The 25,716-nt window shown below is 40.7% G+C and overlaps 1 protein-coding gene across 1 annotated transcript in view; it reads right to left on the bottom strand.

Moving 5' to 3' along the window:
- Positions 1-25,716, bottom strand: part of LOC138443734 (uncharacterized) — a 434,643-nt gene that overhangs the window by 159,184 nt on the left and 249,743 nt on the right. The window contains exon 7 of the mRNA XM_069596664.1: positions 7,151-7,233. Within this exon, the coding sequence (XP_069452765.1) occupies positions 7,151-7,233 (83 nt within the window). The remainder of the gene's footprint in view (positions 1-7,150; positions 7,234-25,716) is intronic.

Consider the following 25,716-nt stretch of genomic DNA (forward strand, 5'->3'; position numbering starts at 1 on the left):
AGAGATATAGTTAACATCTCAAGCATCAAGCAATGACGAAGTGACAGAGACATGATATAGGTTTAGATTTGATAAACTCTAAAATCCTTGTGCTTTACCACTGATTGCTCCAAATCATTTCTGGCCTCTAGAAACATCAGGAGGTCCATGGTTTGTATCTGTTCCAGGAAGAATCTGGAGATGGCTCTGAGCCCACCATCTATACCAACCTTCCAGATCCCTCTGGGGTCCCACTGCAGTGGAAATAGCTATTTAGGGATAAAGGATACGTGAGAGGGCTGGACATAAAAATTTGGAAGGAATTGAAACCTCACCATTCCCCTCCTCTCCCCCAAGTACCCCCACAATATCTATATTAAAGTTTGATGCACTGATTACTGCCTTGGGTTTCATTCTCTGAACCTCTAGGGTAAGAGAGATTTTTGTTCGGATAGCCCTCCTCTACCATCCCATATGCCTTCCGAGAAGTGGTAGCACTGGTAGAATGCCAGTGCACATGGGCTTCCCCACACACTACCCAGCCCTTTGTGAGGCTAGAGGAGGTGGTTGAAGAGATAAGGATGAGGACTGCAGGGGGACCTTTTAGCTTTAACAGCCAGGAGACAATGGCTTCTTCCATGGAAGGTTGTGACTAGATGCAAGAAAGTATAGAATTTAAACTATACTCCACTGGCCACAGGTAGTAAATGACCACTACTCCTTTCTCTTGTATGAAAATCCAGCTGATGGTATATATCACAGTAATAATAATGACTGTTTTGTGACCTTAGGAATTTTACTGTTAAAAGCCGTGCACCAGAGTAGAGGATGGTAATTATGGGAGAGAAGATGGGTTTTACCAAGCATAACTCAATCTAACATTTTGTCTTAACAAATTTTGAGTTTCAAACCTATTCCACTTATTGGGAATTCAAGTTTTCATGTCTTTGGAACACTCAGCTTCCTGTCACTACCAAAAAAGGACTTTAGAAGACTTACAAGGCTTCATAGACTTCAAATAAGTCTTATGAAACAACATGTTCACGTGTTAAGTGTAAATGAGTCAGAAACATAAGGATTAAATTTCCCTTAAAATACACAGGGGTTTGAAAATGAAGGGAAAAATGCTGAGGGCAAAACGTGTTTTGGATTTTGGCAAACCCAAAACATTTGAAAAAAATTGGTTTGATGTTTGATGAACCCTAAATACAGCAGAGTTTGCTCATCTCTCATTGTAATGAAGACCAATAGACCATTTTTTCTGTGTGTGTGAAAACATAGAATCCCACTGGAGCTGCCTCTGAACCCCTCACTACTGTACGACTTGACTGATTTTCATTTCACTAATTCACAAACTTCCTTACTTAAATGATGGTTGGTGGTCTCCCTTACATGAGTTCTCAGCAAAGACATAATAAGAGAATACTGGAGAAGACGTCTGGGATTACTAAGACTTCATTAGTCTTATAAAATGCACTTCAGGGCATAACCATTGTACAATAAAACATTAGCATAAATCATTAAAATGGAACCATGCCTTGTCAAGATAAACAAGAGGAGTGTGTTTTATGTGGCATTCTCCTTTATTCCTTTAAATTGGTTCTTTCACTCGCTAATTTGCAAAACTGAACAATCAGACATTCTGTGGCATGAATTAAAGCAGTAGGATTACTCCATTCATAGATTTCCCATCAATACTCCCAATTTTCATCAAAGTTCCTAAAGTTGTAAAGCTGGAAATAGTCTGGTATATGCTTTAAGGGCTGTGACAGTAGCAAGAGTTGAAAAAAAAAATGACAGTACTCTTTTTCCTCCTGAAGTGTTTGTGGGGGCCTATGAGAGATCAGAGCTGCCTTAGATCTCTGATGCGCAAACAGTGATTCTCCCATGAAAATTATTCTCTCTGTTGTCTATGTTGTCCTCTGATTTGAACTGAAATTATTTTATCCTTAGAGTGCCCTGCTGATCAGACTTGGGTGACTTTTAAAAGGCTCTTTTTTAACGTGTATCAGGAAATGTTTCAAAGACAGCTTGCTATAAAAATAGCAGCAAGAGACACCATGGATTGAGTTAGTTCTGTGACAAGCTCACTGCATATGCTACACAGTAGAAAGTTCTATGACGGAAGTGCGATTCTCTCCATTCTGCGGTGGAAGAAATAGAGGTTCAGTGAATTAAGTCATTGTGGTAGAGTTGATATTTTAACCATTTGTTTACATAATAAACACTTAGTAAACAATTGGTTGTGTCAGGCATTATTCTAGGTGTTGGGGATGTAATGATGAACAAGACATACCCCATGCCCTTGCAGTTTATATCCCAGATGGAAGAAGACCTTTCTTTCCTGTGAGCCTGTTCTTGACTGCTGTACGCATTCTAGATAGTTTTTAGGTATAGAGGAACAGGAATAAAGGCTTTATATTGATTTCTTTGGGATTTGGCTCATATAAGAATATTTAGTTATAGGAAAAAGGCTGTTGACAGGATATTCTTCTTCAGATAGAAAAATGTTGCTAAAGAAAAAAAAAAACACCTCTTATGAAGCAGTTACCCATTCCATTCTGTAAATTAGATGACCCTAAATTTAAAACTGCTGCTAAGTACACTGACATGGATCATGGGTTTTTAAGAATCGATTTTAAGAACTGTAGGTCTGGAGGATGTCCTCTCCTGCCTTACATGCCCAATTGAAAAAGAACTTTGCTTTATATCTGTTAGCAAGTACTTGTTGGCATCCTTATGATTTTCCTAAGTGACTGATTCGAAATGTTATTGATTTGAGGATAAATTGTCAGTGAAAAAAACTTTTAACCCAGAAACCTTTGGACTGAATACCTCAGCTGTATTTTAAAAAATTTTCCAGGGTTTAAGAATTTGGGGATGGAAAAGAACCTACACTCGCTCTCTCACTTTATAGAACCTGGGAAACTGATCCTAGAGATCTGAGATACACACAGTCCTCCTGAGGGCAGGCCTGTTTTAAATCCCCTATGAAAGGAGCAACACTAATTTTTCTTAGACTAAATTTTACTGATTACATGTTCTCTGGAGTTATTCTTACCCTTAGGACTGAGATATTACATAGAAACTCCATTCCATGTTTGTGAGGAGTAAAGCACTTTTCCTAAGCTTTCTGCAAATTTCCAAGTGCTTATATTCCCATGCCCACCTCTGGCCCCGGTTCCCATGTTAGTTCCATTTGTGGATGGTCACATCATCCATCACATTATATTCCTGTACATTGTGTATTTGCTTACACTTGGAACTCTGAGCTTTTACTTACTTCTACCTCTTACACACAGAGGAAGACCCAAACAAACAAATCGGAAAACCATTTATATGAAGTCTCTATGTATTTATCAGACATCACTGAGGTTTTGATAAAATGTTAAGGACTGAGTACTGCAACATCTTAACACTGAATATTGGACATCCTTAATCTTCAAATTATCCTTGTCCCTTTCAACAAGTAAGGCTCAGTCTCTAGCCATGTCACCCCAAGAGCCCTTTCTTTCTCTTTCTGCTCTTACTTCCTTTTCTATCTCCTTCTTCTTGGAACAAAAGCCAAGTTCTTCTATGTTCTCTATTAAATTTTAATTGAGATACAATTCACATACCATAAAATTCACCATTTTAAAGTGAAACATTTAATTTTAAAAATTATTACTTATTTATTTTGAGCTGTGCTGGGTCTTTGTTGCTATGCATGGGCTTTCTCTAGTTGTGGCAAGCGGGAGCTGCTCTTCATTGTGGTGCAGGGGCTGCTCATTGCCGTGGCTCCTCCTGATGTGGAGCATGCGCTCTAGGGCACAAACGCTTCAGCAGCTGTGGTGCATGGGCTTAATTTCTCCACAGCATGTGGGATCCCCCCAGACCAAGGATCAAACCAATATCCCCTGCATTGGCAGCTGGATTCTTATCCACTGTGCCATAAGAGAAGTACCATTTTTAAAAAATACATTCACAAAGTTGTACAACAATTGGGGCTTCCCAAGTGGCGCTAGTGGTAAAGAACCCGCCTGCCAACGCAGGAGAGGTAAGAGACAGAGACCTGGGTTTGATCCCTGGGTCGGGAAGATCCCCTGGAGGAGGCATGGCAACCCACTCCAGTATTCTTGCCTGGAGAATCCCCATGGAAAGAGGAGCGTGGTGGGCCACAATCCTTAGGGTCGCAAAGAGTTGGACATGATGGAAGTGACTTAGCAGGCATGCACGTGCAACAGTTAGCAATACCTAAGTCCAGAATATGTTAATAACCTCAAAAGGAAACTCCATATCCATTAGCAATTCTCATTCCTCTAATACTGCAGCCCCTGGAAAATATGAATCTACCTTCTGTATTTATGGGTTATCTATTCTGGACATTTCTGGAATCACTGGGTCTGCTTTCGTTCACTTAGCATAAGTTTCTCAGGGTCATCCATGTTACAGTACATATCAGTACTTCTTTCCTTTTGGGGATTAGATAAAATGTCACTGTACAGCTATACCTCATTTGTTTGTTCATTCACCAGTGGCTAAATGGATATTTTTAATGTTATAGCATCCTAGTATATGTGCAATAATATTTCATTGTGTTTTTGATTTCCATTTCCCTAGTGGCTAATGATATAGAATATCTTTTCTTGTGCTTATTGGTATCTGTATATCTTCTTTGAAAAAATGTTTATTCAAATTTTTTCCACTTTAAAAACTGAGTTATTTGTCTTTCAAAAATTTTCAATTTTCATTTTAAAATGTTCTTATATATTCTGAATGTTAGGCCCTTATTAGAAATATGATTTGCAAACTTTTTTTTTCTATTTTATGGGTTGTCATTTCACCTTTTAGATAGTGTCCTTTGAAACCCCCAAGTTTTTAATGTTGAAGCCAAATTTATCTATTTTCAATTTGGTTGCTTTGCTTTTGGTGTCATATCTAAGAAATTATTGCCTATTCCAAGTTTACAAAGATTTACACCTATGTTTTCTTCAAAGTATTTTATAGTTTAGCTCTTTTATTAACTTTTCGGTCTATTTTGAGTTAACTTTTGTATATAGTGCGAAGTAGGGGTCTATGCTTACTCTCTTGCATGCAAATATTCAGTTGTCCCAGTACCATTTGTTGAAAAAAATGATCCTTTCCCCATTGAATTGCCTTGGCACCTTTGTTGAAAACACAACTGACTATTAAATGTATGGATTTACCTTTATGTTCTTAAGCAGAGCAGTTCTATTGGGTTTGCCAAGAAGTTAGCTCTATCGGTCTGGCCAAAATTTCATTCATTGGGAAAAACCCAAATGAGCTTTTTGGCTAACCCAATACAATCTTCAGCCCTCAACTCTAAATTTAGCCCTGACTATTCCTTTACACATTCAAGGATTTAGCGGAAGTGTGAAAATATGTAGTTGAAGTGTGAAAATCAGCTAAGCCTTTCTTCCCATTGCAAGGACTGAATGAGCGAGAACATGAACTCTGGTCTCTAGTAAATAGGACTCACCAGCCTAAATCTGATCAAATCAACCCTTCTTTGGGGGAAGTGGTCCTGGGGGCATCAGACATGTTCTCTCCCCCCACAGTTCTCTGCTCTGCTCTCATAGCACTTCACTCATCTTTATCTCACTCTTTCCTGCCTCATCCAGGCCAGCATGTTCAAATCTTTAAAAACCTTCTGATTAAGGTCTTAAATGAGAATTAACCCCCAAAAGAGTGAGAATGAGGAGTGAAGAGGAAGGATATCTTATCCTTCTGATTACACAAGAATTCGCAATATTTTGTAGTACAAGAAGATGAGCAAACATCTGCACCAGTTGTATGATTTCAGGCAATAACTTTCCTTCTTTGAGCCTTTACTTTCTGTAGTATACATCTCATAGCATTACCATGTGGGAATTCCTTCCCAGAATTTCTCAGGAAATGTATGTTTTCCTGAATCTTGTATTGTGAAAAATCAATCGAGGAATCAGGAAAACAGGACAAACTGTTATAGTTCTGCAAAAATGAAAGCTTAAACAAACAACAGAGAAATATTGTAAGCTTTAAGTTAGTCCCTGATGTCGCATTAAAGCAAGAGCAGGAAGAGCTGACACTCAGACTGAAGTGAAGGTAGACATTTCCAGATCGGGACCAGGACTGTGTCAGAGGAAAGCAGCCACAATCTAATCTTGCTCAGTCCAACACAGCATGTATGGCTATGTGTGTATTGTGTGTTTAGTTGCTCAGTTGTGTCTGACTCTTTGTGACCCCATGGACTAGAGCCCACCAGGCTTCTCTGTCCATGGAATTCTCCAGGCAAGACTATTGGAGTAGGTTGCCATTTCTTCCTCCAGGTGATCGTCCTGAACCAGGGATCTAGCCTATGTTTTCTGCATTGCAGGTGGATTCTTTACCTGCTGAGCCCTCGGAGAAGCCCAAGTATGGCTATGGAGAACTTGAAATGAGGCTACTATGAATTGAGGCTGCTGCTGCTGCTTCTGCTGTTCAGTCACTTCAGTCGTGTCTGACTCTGTGTGACCCCAGAGACGGCAGTCCACCAGGCTCCCCCGTCCCTGGGATTCTCCAGGCAAGAACACTGGAATGGGTTGCCATTTCCTTCTCCAATGCATGAAAGTGAAAAGTGAAAGTGAAGTCGCTCAGTCGTGTCTGACTCTTAGCGGCCCCATGGGCTGCAGCCTACCAGGCTCCTTCATCCATGGGATTTTCCAGGCAAGAGTACTGGAGTGGGGTGCCATTGCCTTCTCCGTGAATTGAGGCTGCTACATCTCAATTCAACTGTAAAACACAGATTTCAAAGACTAAGTATGGCAAAGTGAAGGTGAAATATCTCATTGATATTTCTCACACTGATTGCTTATTGAATGAAAATATACTGAATATATTGGTTTAAATAAAATTATTAAATTAAAATTATTACAATTATTACTTAAATTAATTTTACCTGGTTCCTTTTTCATTTTAATGTGCCTCCTAGAACATTTAATTATATAGGTGGCCAGCACATATAGCTTGTGGCTATTGTCATGTATGGTAGGCAACTAACAGGACCCCTCAAAGGAGGTCTCTGGTATACACATACTTTTCCCCAGTTAGCCAATCAAACACTAATCTAGGTGCTGCTGTGAAGGAATTTGGGAGATGCAATTAAGGGCTCAAACATCTTAATTTAAAGATAGATTATCCAAGTGGGCCTCACCTCATCATATGAGTGCTTCAAAAGCAGAGTCTTTTCTCCACCGGTCACAGAAGGGACAGGCAGAGAGACACACTCCAGGTGGCCTGCAGGAAAGGAAAACATTCAGGTTGTGAACTGCCTGTGGGGGCCATGAGGCAAAGAACTGCCTATATGACCTGAAAGTGAATGTGTTGTTCAGTCTTGTCCCATCCTTTGAGACCCCACGGACTGTAGCCCACCAGGCTCTTCTGTCCATAGGATTTTTCGGGCAAGAACACTGGAGTGGGTTGCCATTTCCTTCTCCAGGGGATCTTCCCGACACAGGGATCGAACCAGTGTCTCCTGCATTGCAGGCAGAGTCTTTACCGTCTGAGCTACCAGGGAAGCCCTGCGGGAACTGAAGGGAGTCCCCAACCAATCACTAGCAGAAAAATGGGGACTTCAGTCCTAAAACCAGAAGGAAATGAGTTTCTCCAGCAATCGGTGAGCTTGGAGAGGACGTTGAACCAGCCCTGCCCACCCACTCTCTCCAAGAGAATGGAAGCTTTAGCTGAGAGTTTTTGACCCAGAGACCTGACCTAAAGGAAGATGAGATGATACATGTGAACTATTTAAAGCTGTTACGTTTGTGGTAATTTGTTATACAGCAATAGAAATCCAGTGAGCCATATTATAAGAGCTTATTTGTGGCCTTCTCTGTGACTCACGGTGAGCCATTCTTGTGAACAAAATAAATATCAACAACTCTGTATGTACAATACACTTTATATGAATCCTATGAGTTGTATGTTAAGAAAAAACACATTTGGAAGAAAAATAAGTCCTTAAAATAGCAATTTTGACATATGGGTCTGTGTAGTGATGTCAATCTTGCTAGGATATCCAAAATTTAGGTTTTCCTAGCATTATCCAGCAATTTTTTTCTGGTACATTTTGCAGTTTCAGTATGCAAAATGTCAGTATGCTGCTGCTGCTTCTAAGTCACTTCAGTCGTGTCCGACTCTGTGCGACCACATAGACAGCAGCCTACCAGGCTCCCCTGTCACTGGGATTCTCCAGACAAGAACACTGAGTGGGTTGCCATTTCCTTCTCCAATGCATGAAAGTGAAAAGTGAAAGTGAAGTCGCTCAGTCGTGGCCGACTCTTAGCGGCCCCATGGACTGCAGCCTACCAGGCTCCTCCATCCATGGGAGTTTCCAGGCAAGAGTACTGGAGTGAGTTGCCATTGCCTTCTCCGAGTGTCAGTTTAGCATATAGTAAATACGTATTTGTATTTACGTGCAAATAAATACTGTACAAATACATACAAATAAATACAAATAAGTACGATAAATACTTTGTAAATACGTACTATTAAATACTGAAAACAAAACAATAGAAAGGAAAAACTGCTACTAAAATATTTTTCCTTGGTAAATACTACTAAAATAAAGAATAAGTTATGATTTCAGGAATTCACAAGGACTCTGGGGAATTCTGATTTCTTGTTTCCTAAAGCTTAATATATATGTGCTTCTGAGAGCAGTATGAATTTTTTTCCTTACTCAAATTAAATATTATAGGGTATTGAGGCACTATTGGATGGCTTGTATTTCTTAAGTCTAAAGGAACCATATTTCCTGAAATCCACAATTCTTTGAGCTAACGCTACTACTTATAAGATCACTGCGTCCAAGGCAACCATAATTGGTACAGAAACTCAGGTGGCTCAGTTGGTAAATAACCTGCCTGCCAATGCAGGAGATATAAGAGATGTGGGTTTGATCCCTGGATCTGGAAGATCCCCTGGAGTAGGAAATGGCAACCCATTCCAGTATTCTTGCTTGGGAAATCCCATGGACAAAGGAGACTGTTGGGTTCCAGTCTATGGGGGGACTCAAAAAGTCAGACACAATTGAGCAAATGAGCACATGAAGTTTAATATGTGTCAGGAATTTTTAAACACTGTTTCATGTTGGTATAAGGATTAAATAAATTAATGAATGTGAAAGACAGGCGAGGGCCTGAGTGTGGAAAGTGAGGATACATGGTGCTCATGTTCAGTCTCTGGTTCTAGACAAAAATAACAGGAATGCCAGATTAACTCTGTGGCATTTATGGATTTAACTGACTTCATTTTAATCTGAATTTACATACGACAGATGAGAGGAGAGTAAGAGACTTTAAAGGAGCTGGTTAAGAACAAATCCAAAGGGATTTGTTTTGAAAGTGGATTAGCAACCTGAAGATGTTTTGCCTTGTGGAGTACTGTGACGCATTAAAATTTGTATTGAAGAGAATCACCATAATGCGCAGTAAAGACACTTGTTGGAGTTCAAAGAAAGATAAGACATTAAGATAGCAAATGATAACCTTCTCCCCCAAAGTGAAAGTAAAAGTGTTAGTCATCAGTCACGTCCAACTCTTTGTGACCCCATGGACAGTAGCCCACCAGGCTCCTCTGTCCATGGGATTCTCCAGGCAAGAATACTGGAGTGGATTGCCATGCCCTCCTCCAGGGGATCTTCCCCACCCAGGGTTCGAACCCACATCTCTGATGTCTCATGTACCGACAGGAAGGTTCTTTACCACCTGGGAAGACTACGCCCCAACCCCTGCAAACCCATGTCCATCTTCTTATAAGACAGTGAATTGAGCTTGAACTGTTCGATCTGATTCAGTTTGGTTGTCAGTAACAGAAAAATACTTTGCAGTACCTAGAAGCAATACACACTCTTCCTCTACTTGCCTGGAGGAGGGGATTCAGCTATAGTCCAGGTTGAGGGAATAGAACAAAGAGATAAAATGGATCGTGCTTTAAAGCCTTAACTTATTTCAGTTCCACAGAATATCCTCTCTTCTATCCATCCAGCTGTGTTATCCTTTCAAATCTGCCTAAAAATTCAAGTTTCCCTGGAGAAATATCCACAACTGACCTCACTCATTCTTATCAATTTCCACTTAGCTTTCAGGAACTTTGTCTCTCATTTGTGTGTTCTCATCTTGGAGAACCTGTGCATCCTTTGCTCTGTGGGAGCTATTACCCCCCTCCCCTTTAAACTGTGGTGTCCTGTGACAAAACAAGCCTTTTGTGTGTTTGCTTTTAATTTTTACTGTATAGAGTCCAACACTTGTGTCATTTAATTGGAGGGCATCTATTAATTACAAATGTGTCCCAAATAAGGGTTAATGTTACATGTTATTAATAGTTTAACAAGTAGGGAACTTTTTTTCCAGTTGGGTCAAGATTCTCACTCAGTAGGAGGCTCCCACTTTTCTGTGCAATTTCAAGCAGGATATTTTCCCTCTGCAGTCATTAAATCTTTGCTGCTCTCAGACTCCCAGGCTCTCCCATCACCCATTATATTCCTAATACAAATGAGAGCTTGAAGAGAACATAAATTGATAGATTGGAGATATTTCAACACATTTCAACTCTTGTTTTTAGAAATAACATAGTTGTCATATTTCATTGAACAAGTGATGGGATTCAAGAATCCCTCCAAAGATCTCTTTTATTACCAAGTCTATTTTTGGAATTTGGGCATTTTCTAGTTCTTGTTGAAATGGAATGAATTTGATAGAGTTTCACCATCTTAGGAGTTTAGGGTTCTAAGAAGTTGATTATGCTGTCTTTGTGATTTTGGGTCCCAAGTGTGGGAAACAGGGTACATTTTAGCAGGTGCTGGCAAACTCCACACTTGTGGTTTCTTTCCCCTGCCATTTATACAAATAAAAAGTATCACCATTCATATTAATTCAGTCTTGAACTTATTTTAGAAGCAGCTGGGAAAAGCCACATTTATCTTTGTCATTAAGCAACCGGCTGAAAATTAAGGAAATCATGTGGTTAGATGATTGCTGAAAAGACCCAGCTCATTAGAGATGGGCAAATCTTGAAAGGGTTGAGTGGGTTCTGAGAGGGCCCCTGAAGTTTGGCTACATCTCTGAATGGTAATCAAATTAGTAACCGGTACATAGTGGAACAAGATCTCTTAGAAGGTTATTGCCCCATGAGGTTATCATCCTTTCCCATATAATTGTCTTTCCCAGTGAGGGTCCCGTCATGGGAGAGTTCAGACTAATAGCATTATGCTGTGACTTCTGGCAGTCTCCTTCCCCACCCCCACCTTGCTTCTCCTTTCTCAGAAATGGTTGGCCCATTGTCTGAGCAACAGGAGAAAATTCAGATCAACAAAAAGCCCACAGGGTCCAACTTTTATTGCCATTTTGTGCGGCTGGTGTAAGTAAAATATGATACTGATGCTGATGATGACTGCTAACTCTGGAGAAAACCTTCCAGGTGCCTTTGAGAACAAAGCATTAGACATGGTCCTCAATGAGCAGATTTCTAGGCTTGTGGCTGGTGATAACTTCAAAGTGAGGTCTGTGCACAGAGGGAGGCCTTGAGAACATTAGAGACCAAAGTGTTATATGACCTCAAGTGTTTCTCTTGCTTACTTTCTCTCTTTCTTTTTCTTCTGAGCCTGACTAATAGCCTCTGGAAGGCTCATTCCATTAAGGAAGTTCAAGAACCAATGAATTTTCCTATTACTAAAACAGTATCTTTCAACATAATTTACAGCCATTTGTTTCAGTAAACTAAAATGAGTCCAGAGTGGGCAGTAGCCGGCATGTGACCAAGCCCACCAAGTAAGTGTGCTGGACTCACCCTTCATTGTCCAGAGTTCTCTGCGCTGTCATTGTCATATAAAACTGCCCAGACTTTCATAAATGCCAGCATCACAAGCAAGGAGACTTTCTTTTAGATATCCTTGCCTTTTGGTTTGCTAGTAGGCATTATTTCTAATTTATTTGCTTGAATCTTCAGATGTATGCCACTGGGGCCGTGAAACTTCACATCTGATTACGTTGAAATTTGGTATCCTTTCATACAAAGGAAACTCAAACAACAACAATGAAAACATTGTCCAATTCTATTCACAATGAAAATATCCCTCAGTAATTTGATTTGCAGGAAATGAAAAGTATTATCAACAGAATATGCTTTTCAAAAATTCATAATCCTTTAAACAGGCAAATCCTTTCTCCGGGATTAGTAGCATGGTTTGTGTCCTAGGAGCCAAATCCTATTCTCTGATTCAATCCTTAAATCCTTTCTAACAGTGCCTATATTGATTTCAGACCCAGTTTTGCTTAAGAATCCAAGGACAGAATTTGTTCATGTGTTTAGAATTCCTTAATGAGGATTTCTTTAAAAACAAAGTTTATGTAAAATAGCCTCTAGTTCTAAAAGCTAAACTCCGATGTCTCAGTGAATATAATAGATATACTTAATTTCTAGATCATCCTTTGTTTTCTCCCTGTCTAGTTGAACTTACACTTCTCTGATTTGGTGGAACAATCTAGAAGCTTGATGCTGATCTCCAAAAATTACTAGTGACTCTGTCCCCTTAATCCCCAATATTGGCCCTGAACATGTGTATAGTTGATCTCCGTATTTTAATTTTGGGGTTCTAGGGACTTGGCCTTTTTGAACATAATGTACATGTAAATGTATATTGTACATATTTATCTTCAGAGAGGTCAGATGCTCTCTGTAACAAGGAGTGCATTCTGCACCTCTAGGAAAGATGAAAATAAGTTCTGTTACTGATGATACAGAGATGTGAAGACAGGAAAAATCCTAAGTTGACTTTTTGAATCACTAAAGAGCATTTTCATTACAGGTAGCACAATTTCAGTAAATGTGTTCTGTTAATTATTTGAAAAATGAGTATATGTGTATGGCATAAAGCAGAAGATTTGCTTAATCAGGACACATCATTTCCTACCCAGAGGACCTAACAGAATTTGCTGTACCTGTCTCACAAATTTTTGTCTGAGAAAAAAAAGACACATGTATATAAAAGTTCTCAGAAATGTAATATGGACTACATTAATTCAAGAGACAAGAGAGCAGAGAGGTAGTAAGAGAATCATCAAAACATGGATACCTAGATATCCATGATATATTGTGGATATCTTAGGTATATTATGGATACCTAGGTAGAAAAGAATTTTAAAAGAAAATCAACAGATTATAATACAGTTAACCATACTGCATATGTCATATACCTAACAAAAATTTTTTGAATGGGTATTGTGAGCCCAGAACAGCAAAAATGCGTATTGGAATTGTGTTGTTTTATCCTCAGAATTACCCTTTGAAGTATGATCGTTTTATATCTGAAGAAAATGAAACTTAGATAACATTGAAAAACTTGCCCACGACCACACAACTGAGGGACTCAGGCTGGATTTGAACTCATCTGTCAAACTCTGATCCTCCTAATCCTAACTGCTCTCTGCACCTCAGTCTGCACCTGTTCCCCACCTCTGTCTTTACTTCCTCATTCCCAGCCTGGGTTGACAATGCAGATCCTTTCATGTGAAATTCTCTCCTCTACAGACTCGACTCTTCCAAGCCTGCCATCTCCATATGCCTTATCTTTAACCATTTCAGAAGGTGGGTCATTACTGGAAGTTGTTCTTGGATTCATCACAAATCACTGCTATTGCATCTCTGTTGGGTATCTAGGCTTAATTGGATATCCTTTTATTTATGTCTAATTATTGCCACATCATATTCCCCATAGCAGCAGTTCTAAAATTTTCCATTTTCCTGAAGTCTCCAAAGAGATTTCTATACTCTTTGTTGAAGTGGTTAAAAGTGTTAGTCACTTAGTCATGTCTGACTCTTTGCAACCCCATGGACGGAAGCCCATCAGGCTCCTCTAATTGTGGAATTCTCTGGGCAAGAATATTGGAGTGGGTAGCCATTCCCTTCTCCAGGGATCACCCAACCCAGGGATCAAACCCGGGTCTCCTGCATGGCAGGTGGATTCTTCACCATCTGAGCCATCAAAGAAGCCCATCTACCTACTTACTGGGAAAATCAAGAACATCTGACCTGAGGCCCCTCACATTCACTTTTTTCTCCCTCACTTGCTCTGCTGCTGCTGCTGCTAAGTCACTTCAATTGTGTCCGACTCTGTGCGACCCCATGGACTGCAGCCTGCCAGGCTCCTCCACCCATGGGATTTTCCAGGCAAGAGTATTGGAGTGGGGTGCCATCGCCTTCTCCGATTGCTCTGCTAGCGCTGTCCATCTCATCACCCTTTATCCTCCTCTAAATTCTCCTTTATCAGTTAGATGCTCTACCTTTTATACATTTTCAATCTTGCCTTCTCTAGTACTTCCTTGTTATTACATGGGTTTCTCATACGGAAAAAACTTTTTTTTTTTAAACCTCCCTAACATCTCCAGGTATCACGCTCCATGTTTCCTTCCTTTTGCCTTCTTATTTTCCCAGAGAAATGTATTCTTCTTAACTTTCCTGAAGTACATAAACTTGTCATGTGCTGTAAGTATTTATTCAATAAGATTTACTGTGACGATCATTTCTTGAGATTTAGAAATCCTTCAGGAACCAAGTAAAGCAGAAACCTAGTTCAATGTTTCATTAATACTAAATGTTACCAACCTTAAATAAAGAAATTCTGGTCGTTTCTTCTCATCTAAATATTTGCTATATGAGATACAAAGGAAGCATACTTAAAAACATCACTAACTTTTTGTGATGAGCAGAATATAATTTAAGGAGAAGTATTTTCAGTATATAGTAACCAATTATATAAAGGTTCAGTTCAGTTCAGTTCAATCGCTCAGTCGTGTCCAACTCTTTGCGACCCCATGAATTGCAGCACGCCAGGCCTCCCTGTCCATCACCAACTCCCGGAGTTCACCCAAACTCAAGTCCATCGAGTTGGTGATACCATCCAGTTATCTAATCCTCTGCTGTCCCCTTCTCATCCTGCCCCCAACCCCTCCCAGCATCAGCATCTTTTCCAATGAGTTAACTCTTCGCATCAGGTGGCCAAAGTATTGGAGTCTCAGCTTCAACATCAGTCCTTCCAATGAACACCCAGGACTGATCTCCTTGAGGAGGGACTGGTTGGATCTCCTTGCAGTCCAAAGGACCCTCTAGCGTCTTCTCCAACACCACAGTTCAAAAGCATCAATTCTTCGGCACTCAGCTTTCTTCACAGTGCAGCTCTCACATCCATACATGATCACTGGAAAAATCATAGCCTTGACTAGACAGACCTTTGTTGGCAAAGTAATGTCTCTGTTTTTTAATATGCTATCTAGGTTGGTCATACTTTCCTTCCAAGGAGTAAGCATCTTTTAATTTCATGGCTGCAGTCACCATCTGCAGTGATTAGAATTACAATAAACCTAATCACTATTATTCTGTCTTGTATTACTAAGTTTCTATAAACCTGTGTGCATTTGAAAAACAATTTAACATTCTTCCTAAGTTATCTAAGAAATTCACTTTCTCTTAACATCTGTGTTAGCTGTCAAACTCTGTCATAGTTACCTATTAGAAGGTCATTAATTTTTATACAAATTAGCAGCTATGATAACCTTGAATACTGGTAAGCTATTTTACTTTTACAATGATAAATATACTTTGTTTTAATTGAGTGATATTATATTAGCAGATAAAGCAAATAAGGTAGTTTTTTTACTCTAATGATATTTAGCATACTGACCCATACTTGAAAGTTAATAGATATTAAAATCATCTGATTATGTCTAGTATGTTTTTGGTATCAAAATGTGAGATGAAATTTAGTGGCGAGAGAGAAAGCTAAGGGTGGATTTCATGGTTTTCAAGTATCATAAATAATATGGGTACTCATTTTACTTCTCCACAGTAGATCATAAAACAGAAATTGCAGCAAGAGATATGTTAGTAATGCTTAAGGAAGACCTTTTGGACCAAATACTGGGGCAAGGAAGTGCTGAAATGTCTGACTCTCTAATCTTTTTGTGATAGGACTGAAGATCATCAGTCCTGAGTTATCATTATATGTGGTATCTGATGTATCTGATGATATGTGGTATCACCCTGAGGGGTGAGTGGAGGAATCTGAGAGAGTGTGAAATTGACTCTTGATAGATCTGGTTGGTGGAGAAGGCAATAGCACTCCACTCCAGTACTCTTGCCTGGAAAATCCATGGATGGAGGAGCCTGGTAGGCTGCAGTCCATAGGGTCGCTAAGAGTTGGTGATGCCATCCAGACTGAGCAACTTCACTTTCAGTTTTCACTTTCATGCATTGGAGAAGGAAATGGCAACCCACTCCAGTGTTCTTGCCTGGAGAGTCCCAGGGACGGAGGAGCCTAGTGGGCTGCTGTTTATGGGGTTGCACAGAGTCAGACACGACTGAAATGACTTAGCAGCAGCAGCAGCAGATTTTGTTGGAGGGGAGAAAGAAAAGTCAGTTACCTATTAAAAACAATAATGAGATCTCTATCCCTAGGTCATGGAGGTGTTGTGATGATTCCTGACGTGGGGTAGGAGTGGGGACTCCACATCTATAATCCAGATGGGGACACTCTGTCATTGCCCTGTGACTTCACCAATTATTCCTCTTCATTCTATTCTAATCCCAGGTGATTAACCTGAGTGGAGGTCCTGCCTGCGGCTGTGAGTCGAGCATTACTTTTCCCTTTTGAGCTGGGAGGAGCAGCTTCTGTATCTGTCCTTCCCAGAAAAACTCACAAATCTTCCTTAAACCCCAGAGGTTTTCTCTGTCTGGTCAGAGACCTGAGACAGATGATTACCATGGTCTTGTTTGGTACTTTGTTTTTCCATTAGGAGAGAAAAAACACCCTTGCATCAGGGTGGCAGCTGGCACTGAACTAGCTTCCACTAACGTCCAGTTGATTGATGTAGCAGGATCCCTGAAACCTTTCTGGTCATCGTAGAACACCACGTGAAGTTCCACATGCAGACTCTAGGTCCTCTGACTGCTAGATGTCAACCTCACTCATTCAGATCCTGAAGCCCAGAATGTGCAGAACCGGAGCTACACAGCTGCCCACAGCAGCAAGATGCTGGCCTCCTAGGTGGATATGCTATTTTCTGCTTGTTAGGCAGTCAATATACATGAAGAAGATGTCGCTGAAGATTCAGGATTTGTCACTGAGAGGTAGGTCAGTGACGTGACAAACCTACTTCTTGTGACGTGGGTCTGTGCACAGTCATCCTGATATGTACTCTGAAACTAAATTGAGTAAAAAGGGGGAAATGTAGCACTAAGTGAGCTCTTTTACTCCACCATGTGAGTCTCAGAAAGGAATCCTTCTGCCTCTAGATCCTAGGTACTGCTTTTGCTTCTATCATCAACCCTAGATTTGCTGAGCTCAGTGGCAGCTATATACTCTTGTATAGGCACTGGAGATAAGACAATAAGTCAGTTTCCTACTTTCATGGAATTTTATACCTAGTGAGAGGAGGCAGACTATGAGCAAATAAGCAGATAAAATATCAGAAGGTGATAGGTGATAGAAAGTCAGAGTGATTGATGGAGAGCTACTACTGGGGTAAAGGAATTACTTAGCTTGAGATGTTGGGGACAGACTCACAAGAAGAAGTGACCTGAGTGACAAAAAAGAGCCTACCAGATAGTGATGCAGGGAAAGGGCTTCCCAGCAGAGAGAACTGCTGGTAGAAAGGCTATAAGCTGGGAAGGAGCTGAGTGTTTTGGAACAAACAGGAGAGAGATCCACTTGGCTAGAGCTGAGTGAGGTTGGGATACACGATGAGATTGGAAAGGTTGTCAGGGGCCAGATCATGAGAGATCTTGTGGGCCAGGAGAAGAGTGAATCCAGAATGGTCCTAGAATTGGATTAGACCCTGGCATGCAACGAGTTTGCCCTTCTTACTTCAAAACTAAGGAAACAGAGCCCAGAAAAGTGAGATTTTGTCACCCCATCTCCACCAGCCAACCTTAGTTATGCTACAACTGGAAAGAAGATCTTCAACTCACAGTCTTTGTTACTTATCATTCATTAAACTCTTCCTGAATGCTAAAAAGGTGGGACTGCTGGAAACTGTCGCACATTTAAACTCCTCATATTTAAAATATGCCACAGTGGTACTGTCTTCTTGACTCATATTCTACGAGAAAATCACAAAGGCAAAGTCAATATTACAGAGCAGTTTTCTATTTTCCATAGAGAAGGACAGTTTGAATAGTTTTTTTCTCATAGAAGAATGTAATTTCATAAGGAAAAAATGATTTTTTTTTCACCAAGAGCCTATGTTTAGCTGCCATGCTCACCATGAAAGATTTTCATAGCCAGGATCAGATTTGGTAGGCTTGGATATGACCTGATGATATGGGGGAGGTCAGGGTGGGATGTAGGGGTATAAGGCAAACATGAACGAGGGTTGATCAATTGTTTGTTTAAAACAATTGGGCAGTATGGCATAGTTATTGAACATATAGACTGTGGCGCTAGACTAGAAGGATCAGAATTCCAGCTCTATCACTAACTGGCTGTGTGAATTTGGGTAAATAATCAAATCTCTGTTCCTCATTTTCTTATGTATAAAAAGGAGTGATAATTGCATCCTGCTCATAGGGAATTAAATTATTATCTGTAAAAAGATGTAGAGCAATGTTTGTTGCATAATGCTTGTTATTTAAGAAACACTATATAAATGTTTCAAAGATTTTTTTTAAGATATAAAATGTCTGGAATTATCCTTCATTCACCTTATTAAAATAGAGGGGAGGGAGGCTTATAAATATCTTTGTAGATCAGTTATACATTTCAATAGCAAGTTTGACTTTAGAGCCACAGACCAAATACAACCCCATCATTCCAGGACTGGGACAGATTCCTACTACAGGGACATTTGGTGCTACTTCTATGCCTAGGAGGAGTTAACATCCTACTGTACATACATTCAGGATCAGAATACTTTATTGTAAATTATCCACACACAGGACATACGTGTGTATATATGTCTTGGTCTTTCAAATAGCAGTGATAGTGCCTTTAGGAGCAGTGGCTTTCACATCCTCCTCTGTGTTGAGAAGACTCTACTGAAGAGGGAACAAAAATGGAGATTCACTTGGGACCAGCTGAGATCTTCAGCTCTAAAAGGATTTGAGGCAGGAATGATTTAAGCACAGACCCACAGCAAGAGATGTGCTCGTAGAGTAGAAGCTTGTTGGCACTGCTTTAGCCTCTATTCATTCAGGGTTTATAACACCAAGATCTGCCACCAGCCAGGTGTAATGGCAAATGACACCCTCAGTCTCTGGCCTGGAGTCTCTCAGATTTTATGCTACTACTTCTGCCTCCTTTCCATGAACTAACTGGTAGGCTCTGACAGATGTTTTGTTTTCTCTCTCTTCTATAGTCTCCCCCATTTTCTCTATCCTTGAAGGAGAATGTAATGCAGAAGAGTCTCCTCCTTCCTCCAGGAGATCTTGAATGGACTGAAGAGTGTCCTCCCTGTCTTTGTCTAGGGATGAAAGCGTAAACAAAAGAATAACTTCAGATTCAAAATAACAGTGCCGGAAGGAACCACATAGTCCTTTGAAATGTGTCCTTATTTTGGGGGTTTCTAGGTACAGATAAGAGTTAGTGTTTGCACAGTGAACCTAGCTAAATGGAGGGGATTGCTTATACCTGAGGTGCCAAGCTTGGCATTCCAGCTACCCTGCTTGGCCATCCTGAATGCTGAGAGGATCTTCAAGAGATCTGTGATCTTCAATGCCAACCCTACATATCAGTAGCTGAAGGTGAGGGAAAAGAGAAGACAGAGGGTCATCAAGAAGGATTATGACCCAGGCCTGATTGCCAATTGCCTGACCTTGGTCCACATTCTATTGGCTGGAACTTGTCAGAAGGACTCACCTGACTGTAAGGAAGGCTGGAAACTGGGTTTGGCTGATATCCATGAAGAAACGATACTGAGTTGGTGAATAGCCTGTCAGTCTCTACCGCAGAGACTACATACGCAGTGGTGCTCTAGAGATAGTGGCAGAGTTAAAACACATTTCTTAATCCAAACCTCAGGGCTCTCCTCACCAAACCACACGCTGCCATCTCTCTTATAGGTCCTCTACCTTAGGAAGAAAAAGACCCACAGTCCACAAAAGTGGCAAAAGGAGAGCCAAGAAGAAAGTTATTGATCCATTTTCTAAGGAAAATTGGTAAAAATGCTTTGTAACCAAACCAAGTTTGTTTTGCCTGACCATCAGGGAGCCAAAATGCTGAGACACCAAACCCTGCAGCAAAGAGAAGGCTTATTGACAAGGCAGACCAAAAGAGAAGAAACAAAACTCAATTCTGCCTTCTGAAGTCAAGAATCGGGGGTTACTTATGGTATAACAAATATGGAAGCAAGGTGGTCTGAGGCATGGAGCATGTAGGAAGCACGGGGGTATGGGGAAACATGATTGGAAAAAGTACACAAATCACAGTTCTGCACAGGTGTAACTAACTACAGGCCTCTGTACATTCGAACATGGAGGTGCTTAGCATGATCTGGGTTGTGGACTTTTCAGTCCTCTGCCATCTAAAGGTCACCAGGTGTACACCTGCAGATGCCCAGTTGGAATGTCAGTGGTCCTATCCAGTCTTAATCAACTCAGTTTCAACTAATCACAGGTGAGATACCAAGTTCCTGGAAAACAACTCCCTCAAACATTGTTTAGGCTATTTGCTGCTTGGAGGACATTTGCCTTAAAATAACTTTGATTAGTGAAGGCAGATGAAATGGATTTGACGAATCATTATGTGAGGTTTCAGCATTACCTGTGTTCAATATTGGGGTTTTCCAGGTGACACTAGTAAAGAACCCATCTGCCAATGCTAGAGACAGAAGAGATGCACCCCAATCAATGGGGTCAGGAAGATCCGCTGGTGAAGGAAATGGCAACCCACTCCAGTATTCTTGCCTAGGAAATCTCATGGACAGAGGACACTGGCAGGCTACTCATGAGGTCTCAAAGAGTTGGACAAATAAGCACACACTCATGTTCAATATTAGGAGTACTGTTGTTTTTGGTTGAAAAAAAAAAAAAGGAAAAGCAGCAATCAGATCTGAAATAACTCTTAGCAACTACCTACAAGTTTGCCAGACCCAGAAAATGATGGTGGAAAATCATGACCCAAGAGGTATAGATGAATGACTTGAAAGAAGGGATTCATAAATTGATTCCAGAGAGCACTGGGAGAGACACAGAAAAGGATGGCCAATCTAGAAACATTTCTCTATGATGGATTGATTAGAAAAGTAAAAATGCTGAAGTCCAAGTTTGAATTGGGAAAGCTCATAGAGCTTCATTGTGAAAAGCTCCTGGAATAGCTGATAAAGTTGAGCTGACGGAGATGAGCCACCAGTCCACAGATCTGCTTAAAATTCAGATGTTTTATGGTGACAAATACCAAGTCCTATTAGTATTATTTGTACTATTTCCTATTTGCGGGGAAAGAAAGGAAAGCACAGCCCATTGAACACAATTCTGGTGTAGAATCCAGTCAAATTCTACTCACAGGAAAAGCCCAATGCAACATGTGGGAATCCTACAAATAAGGGTCAGCCTTGCCTCCTGATATGACAGAGTGACCTCACTATTTACCACGAACCCTTTGTAATGAAAATCAGCACATCCTGCTGCTGCTGCTGCTAAGTCGCTTCAGTTGTGTCTGTGCAACGCCATAGATGGCAGCCCGCCAGGCTCCCCCCTCCCTGGGATTCTCCAGGCAAGAACACTGGAGTGGGTTGCCATTTCCTTCTCCAATGCATGAAAGTGAAAAGTGAAAGTGAAGTTGCTCAGTCGTGTCCGACTTTTTGCGACCCCATGGACTGCAGCCTACCAGGCTCCTCTGTCCATGGGATTTTCCAGGCAAGAATACTGGAGTGGGTTGCCATTGCCTTCTCCGAGCACATCCTGAGCCTGGCTTTTTCTCAATTCTCTGGGACCTTCTCCACTTGGCTGCTTCCTGTGGACCTGGGGCAAGATGAGGGTTATTGCACGGTTCACTGCAAACACCTGTCTCTTGGTTTTACTTCAACCTTTGATTTCAGATGTTTTCCTTTCCTCCCCTTCTACGTTTCGTCCTTTGGTCTCTTTCCTCTTGCTGACTTTCATCATCCAATTAGAAACAACACCCTCCTCTGGCTACCAGTTTCTCTGGGAACTGTAGGGAGTAACCCCTGAGCCTCCCGCACTCCCCTGGGGCCAGCAGTGCTTCAAAGGAGCATGGTGGCGGCTCCACCTCACGGCTGGGCTTCCTTTCTGTTTGAACAGCTTCCATTGCCCACTGCTGATCAGTAACTCAATGATTCATTAAACACACAAACAATGAGTGAATCTGTTCTATTAGCAAGGCCACCTGTTGTTCTCAGCCGCTCCCAGCTGAACCCAGTGCACAGGAACAACAGAATGCCTCCGACAGTCAAGCGCCTCATCCATGTTTGATGGCATGTTAAAGCTGGAAAGGCAGGGCCCCAGATCTGCTGGCGCTTTCATGCTCTTCCTTTCATCTGGTGGCAGGACCGCAAGAATATACTGTGAATACAATGCACCTCTCTATAATCAACGGGAAAACTCAAGAGCTTGGTCATTATCGCCCTCCTGGGCTGGTGGAATTAGACAAAGGGGAGAGAGGGATGATCCTGTTCCCTTTTGCCTGCAGGTGACAAGCCAAAGGAATTAACCAAGGGCTACCCAAAAATAAAAACAAAAAACCCAAACAAAGCAAAGCCAACTATCTATAAAAAGCAACCCTGCTGATTGTGATGACATCTTCTTGCCCCTAGAAATAATACAATCTTGGCTATTTAGTCTCTGGTTCCTGCAGCTGCTCTAGGCCTTTAGGAACCCATCTGCTAGTGTTCACCAGCTGATTATAAATTAAGACTAGTAAAAGTCCTACAAAGCCAAGTTAAGATTCTCAGCAGGCATCATAATCAAGGAAAGTTGATACTTTATTATTTTAAAATACAGCATTTTCTCTTCTCTCATGTATAACTAACCCCTATTGATTATTATAATAAAGAGGGGGACTTTCATAAGGTCAGCAATGTTTTTATTTTATTTTAGTATTATTTTAAAATTTTTATTTAAAAATTGGGAGTACAACCCAATAAAAATATGAGTGGAAGGTCAACAGTGTTAGTTTGGAGCCTGAAAGCTGTGTGGTACCAGGAATAGGAAAAGATATAATCTTTTCTCAATTGAGCAGTAAATTGACTCTTTAGAGTGAATTGAGTTTCTTTTTTTGAACTGAGTTTTTGAAAGCCATAGTCATTAAGTTTTATACTGCATACTTCAGAATTGTTAGCTTTAAATTTCCCTGTAGTGACACTTTGATCAAAATATTTGATTACATACTTTGTTTATGACAGGTTTATTCTAATATATTAGTAAAAACTTTCTTGTTCACTAGTTTTTGTAAGAAAATGGAAGATGAAGAAGTAAAGGGTAATGACTTCAAAGCAAATTTCAGTTCCTATTAGTTTATCATGTAAATTTAAAAAAATTTAATTACAGTAACGGATTTCAGAGATGACTATTGCTAGTGACTCTTTTACTTTCATTTTTGTGGAAATGATAGAACTCCAGGTGAGGAATTCAATTTGCGTCTCTTTCATGAATATGATTTTGTTTTTAGAGGATGTGCTTTCAGCTATAAACATTCAGAAAGAACAAGGTAAACAGATTGAGGCAGGAAGATCCCACTTCTTGGGCTTTCTAGGCAGGTGTGAGCATATCTCCCTCATCCAATACATAAAAGGACCACGTGCATTTTCAAAGGGATGTCTGCAATCCTGGTCTTTTGACAGCCACTACTACTATTTGATTGCCCAATGCAGGTGGTTGTGTAATCAAAAGAATCCTCAGATTCCCCTGTGCAAAAAAGAAAGGCACAGGAAGCACCTTTTAAAACAGACTAAACAGGAGATAGCCACATACAAACTAACAATTAGATGGAAAACTCATAGCTATCCTCTTGTGTGATTAGACTAGCACCATCCAATAGATCTTCCTCCAGTGATGCAAGTGTTCTATACCTGCGCTGTCCAGTGAAATAGCCACTAGCTACATGTGGCTGCTGAGTACTTGAAAGGTGGCTAATATGACTGGGGACCTAAACGTCATTCTTAGTTAAGTATAAACAGACACATGCATTTAGTGGTTACTGCTGTTGTTCAGTTGCTAAATTATGTCTGACTCTTTGCGACCCCATGGACTGTAGCACCCCTGGTGCTTCACTATATTTCGGAGTTTGTTCAAACTCATGTTCACTGAGTTGGTGATGCTATCCAACCATCTCATCCTCCGGCACCCGCTTCTCCTTTTGCCTTCAATCCTTCCCAACGTTTGGGTCTTTTCCAATGAGTCATCTCTTCACATCAGGTGGCCAAAGTATTGGAGTTTCAGCTTCAGTATCAGTCCTTCCAATGAATATTCAGGGTTGACTTCCTTTAGAATTGACTGGTTTGATCTCCTTGCAGTCCAAGGGAGTCAAAATCTCCCCCAGCATCACAGTTCAAAAGCACCAATTCTCTGGTGCTCAGCCTTCTTTAGGGCCCAACTCTCACATCCATACATGACTGCTGGAAAAACCATAGCTTTAACTGTTAGGAACTTTGTCCGCAAAGCGATGTCTTCACTTTTTGATAAGCTCTCTAGGTTCGTCATAGCTTTCCTTCCAAGGAGCGGCTCCAGTCACTGTCTGCAGTGATTTGGGAGCTCAAGAAAATAAAATCTGTTTCTGTTTCCACGTTTCCCCCTTCTTTTAGCTATGAAGTGATGAGACCATATGCCATGATCTTTGTTTTTTGAATGCTGAATTTTAAGCCAGCTTTTCACTCTCCTCTTTCACCTTCATCAAGAGGCTGTTTAGATCCTCTTCACTTTCTGTCATTAGAATGGTATCATCCACATATCCGATGTTATTGATATTTCTCCTGGCAATCTTGACTCCAGCTTGTGAGTCATACAGCCCAGCATTTTGCATGATGCAGTCTGCATATAAGTTAAATAAGCAGGGTGGTAATATACATCCTTGTCTTACTCCTTTCCCAATCTTGACCCACATACAGGTTTCTCAGAAGACGGTAAGGCTCTGGTATTCCCATCTCTTTAAGAATATTTCACAGTTTGCTGTGGTCCACACAGTCAAAGCCTTAGGGCCTTAGGGCTTCCCAGGTGGTTCAGATGGTAAAGAACCTTCCTTCAAGGCAGGAGACCCAGGTTTGATCCCTGGGCCAGGAAGATCCCCTGGAGAAGACTCTGGTTCCTCTGCCTTTTGTAAAAACCAGCTTGTACATCTAGAAGTTCTTGGTTCATGTACTGCTAAAACCTAGCTTGAAGGATTTTGAGCATAACCTTACTAGCATGTGAAATGAGCACAACTGTCTGGTAGTTTTAACATTCTTTGGCACTGCCATTCTTTGGGATTGGAATGAAAATTGATCTTTTCCGGTCCTGTGGCCACTGCTGAGCTTTCCAAATTTGCTGGCATATTGAGTACAGCACTTCAACAGCATCATCTTTTAGGATTTGAAATAGCTCAGCTGGAATTCTATCACCTCCACTAGTTTTGTTCATAGTGATGCTTCCTAAGGCCCACTTGACTTCACACTCCAGGATGTGTAGTTCTAGGTGAGTGATCACATGATCATGGTTATCCTGATAATTAAGACCTTTTTTGTATAGTTCTGTATATTCTTGCCACCTTTTCTTAATCTCTTCTGCTTCTGTTAGGTCCTTACC

This window comes from Ovis canadensis, chromosome 7, assembly GCF_042477335.2.
Source record: "Ovis canadensis isolate MfBH-ARS-UI-01 breed Bighorn chromosome 7, ARS-UI_OviCan_v2, whole genome shotgun sequence".
Taxonomy (NCBI): domain Eukaryota; kingdom Metazoa; phylum Chordata; class Mammalia; order Artiodactyla; family Bovidae; genus Ovis; species Ovis canadensis.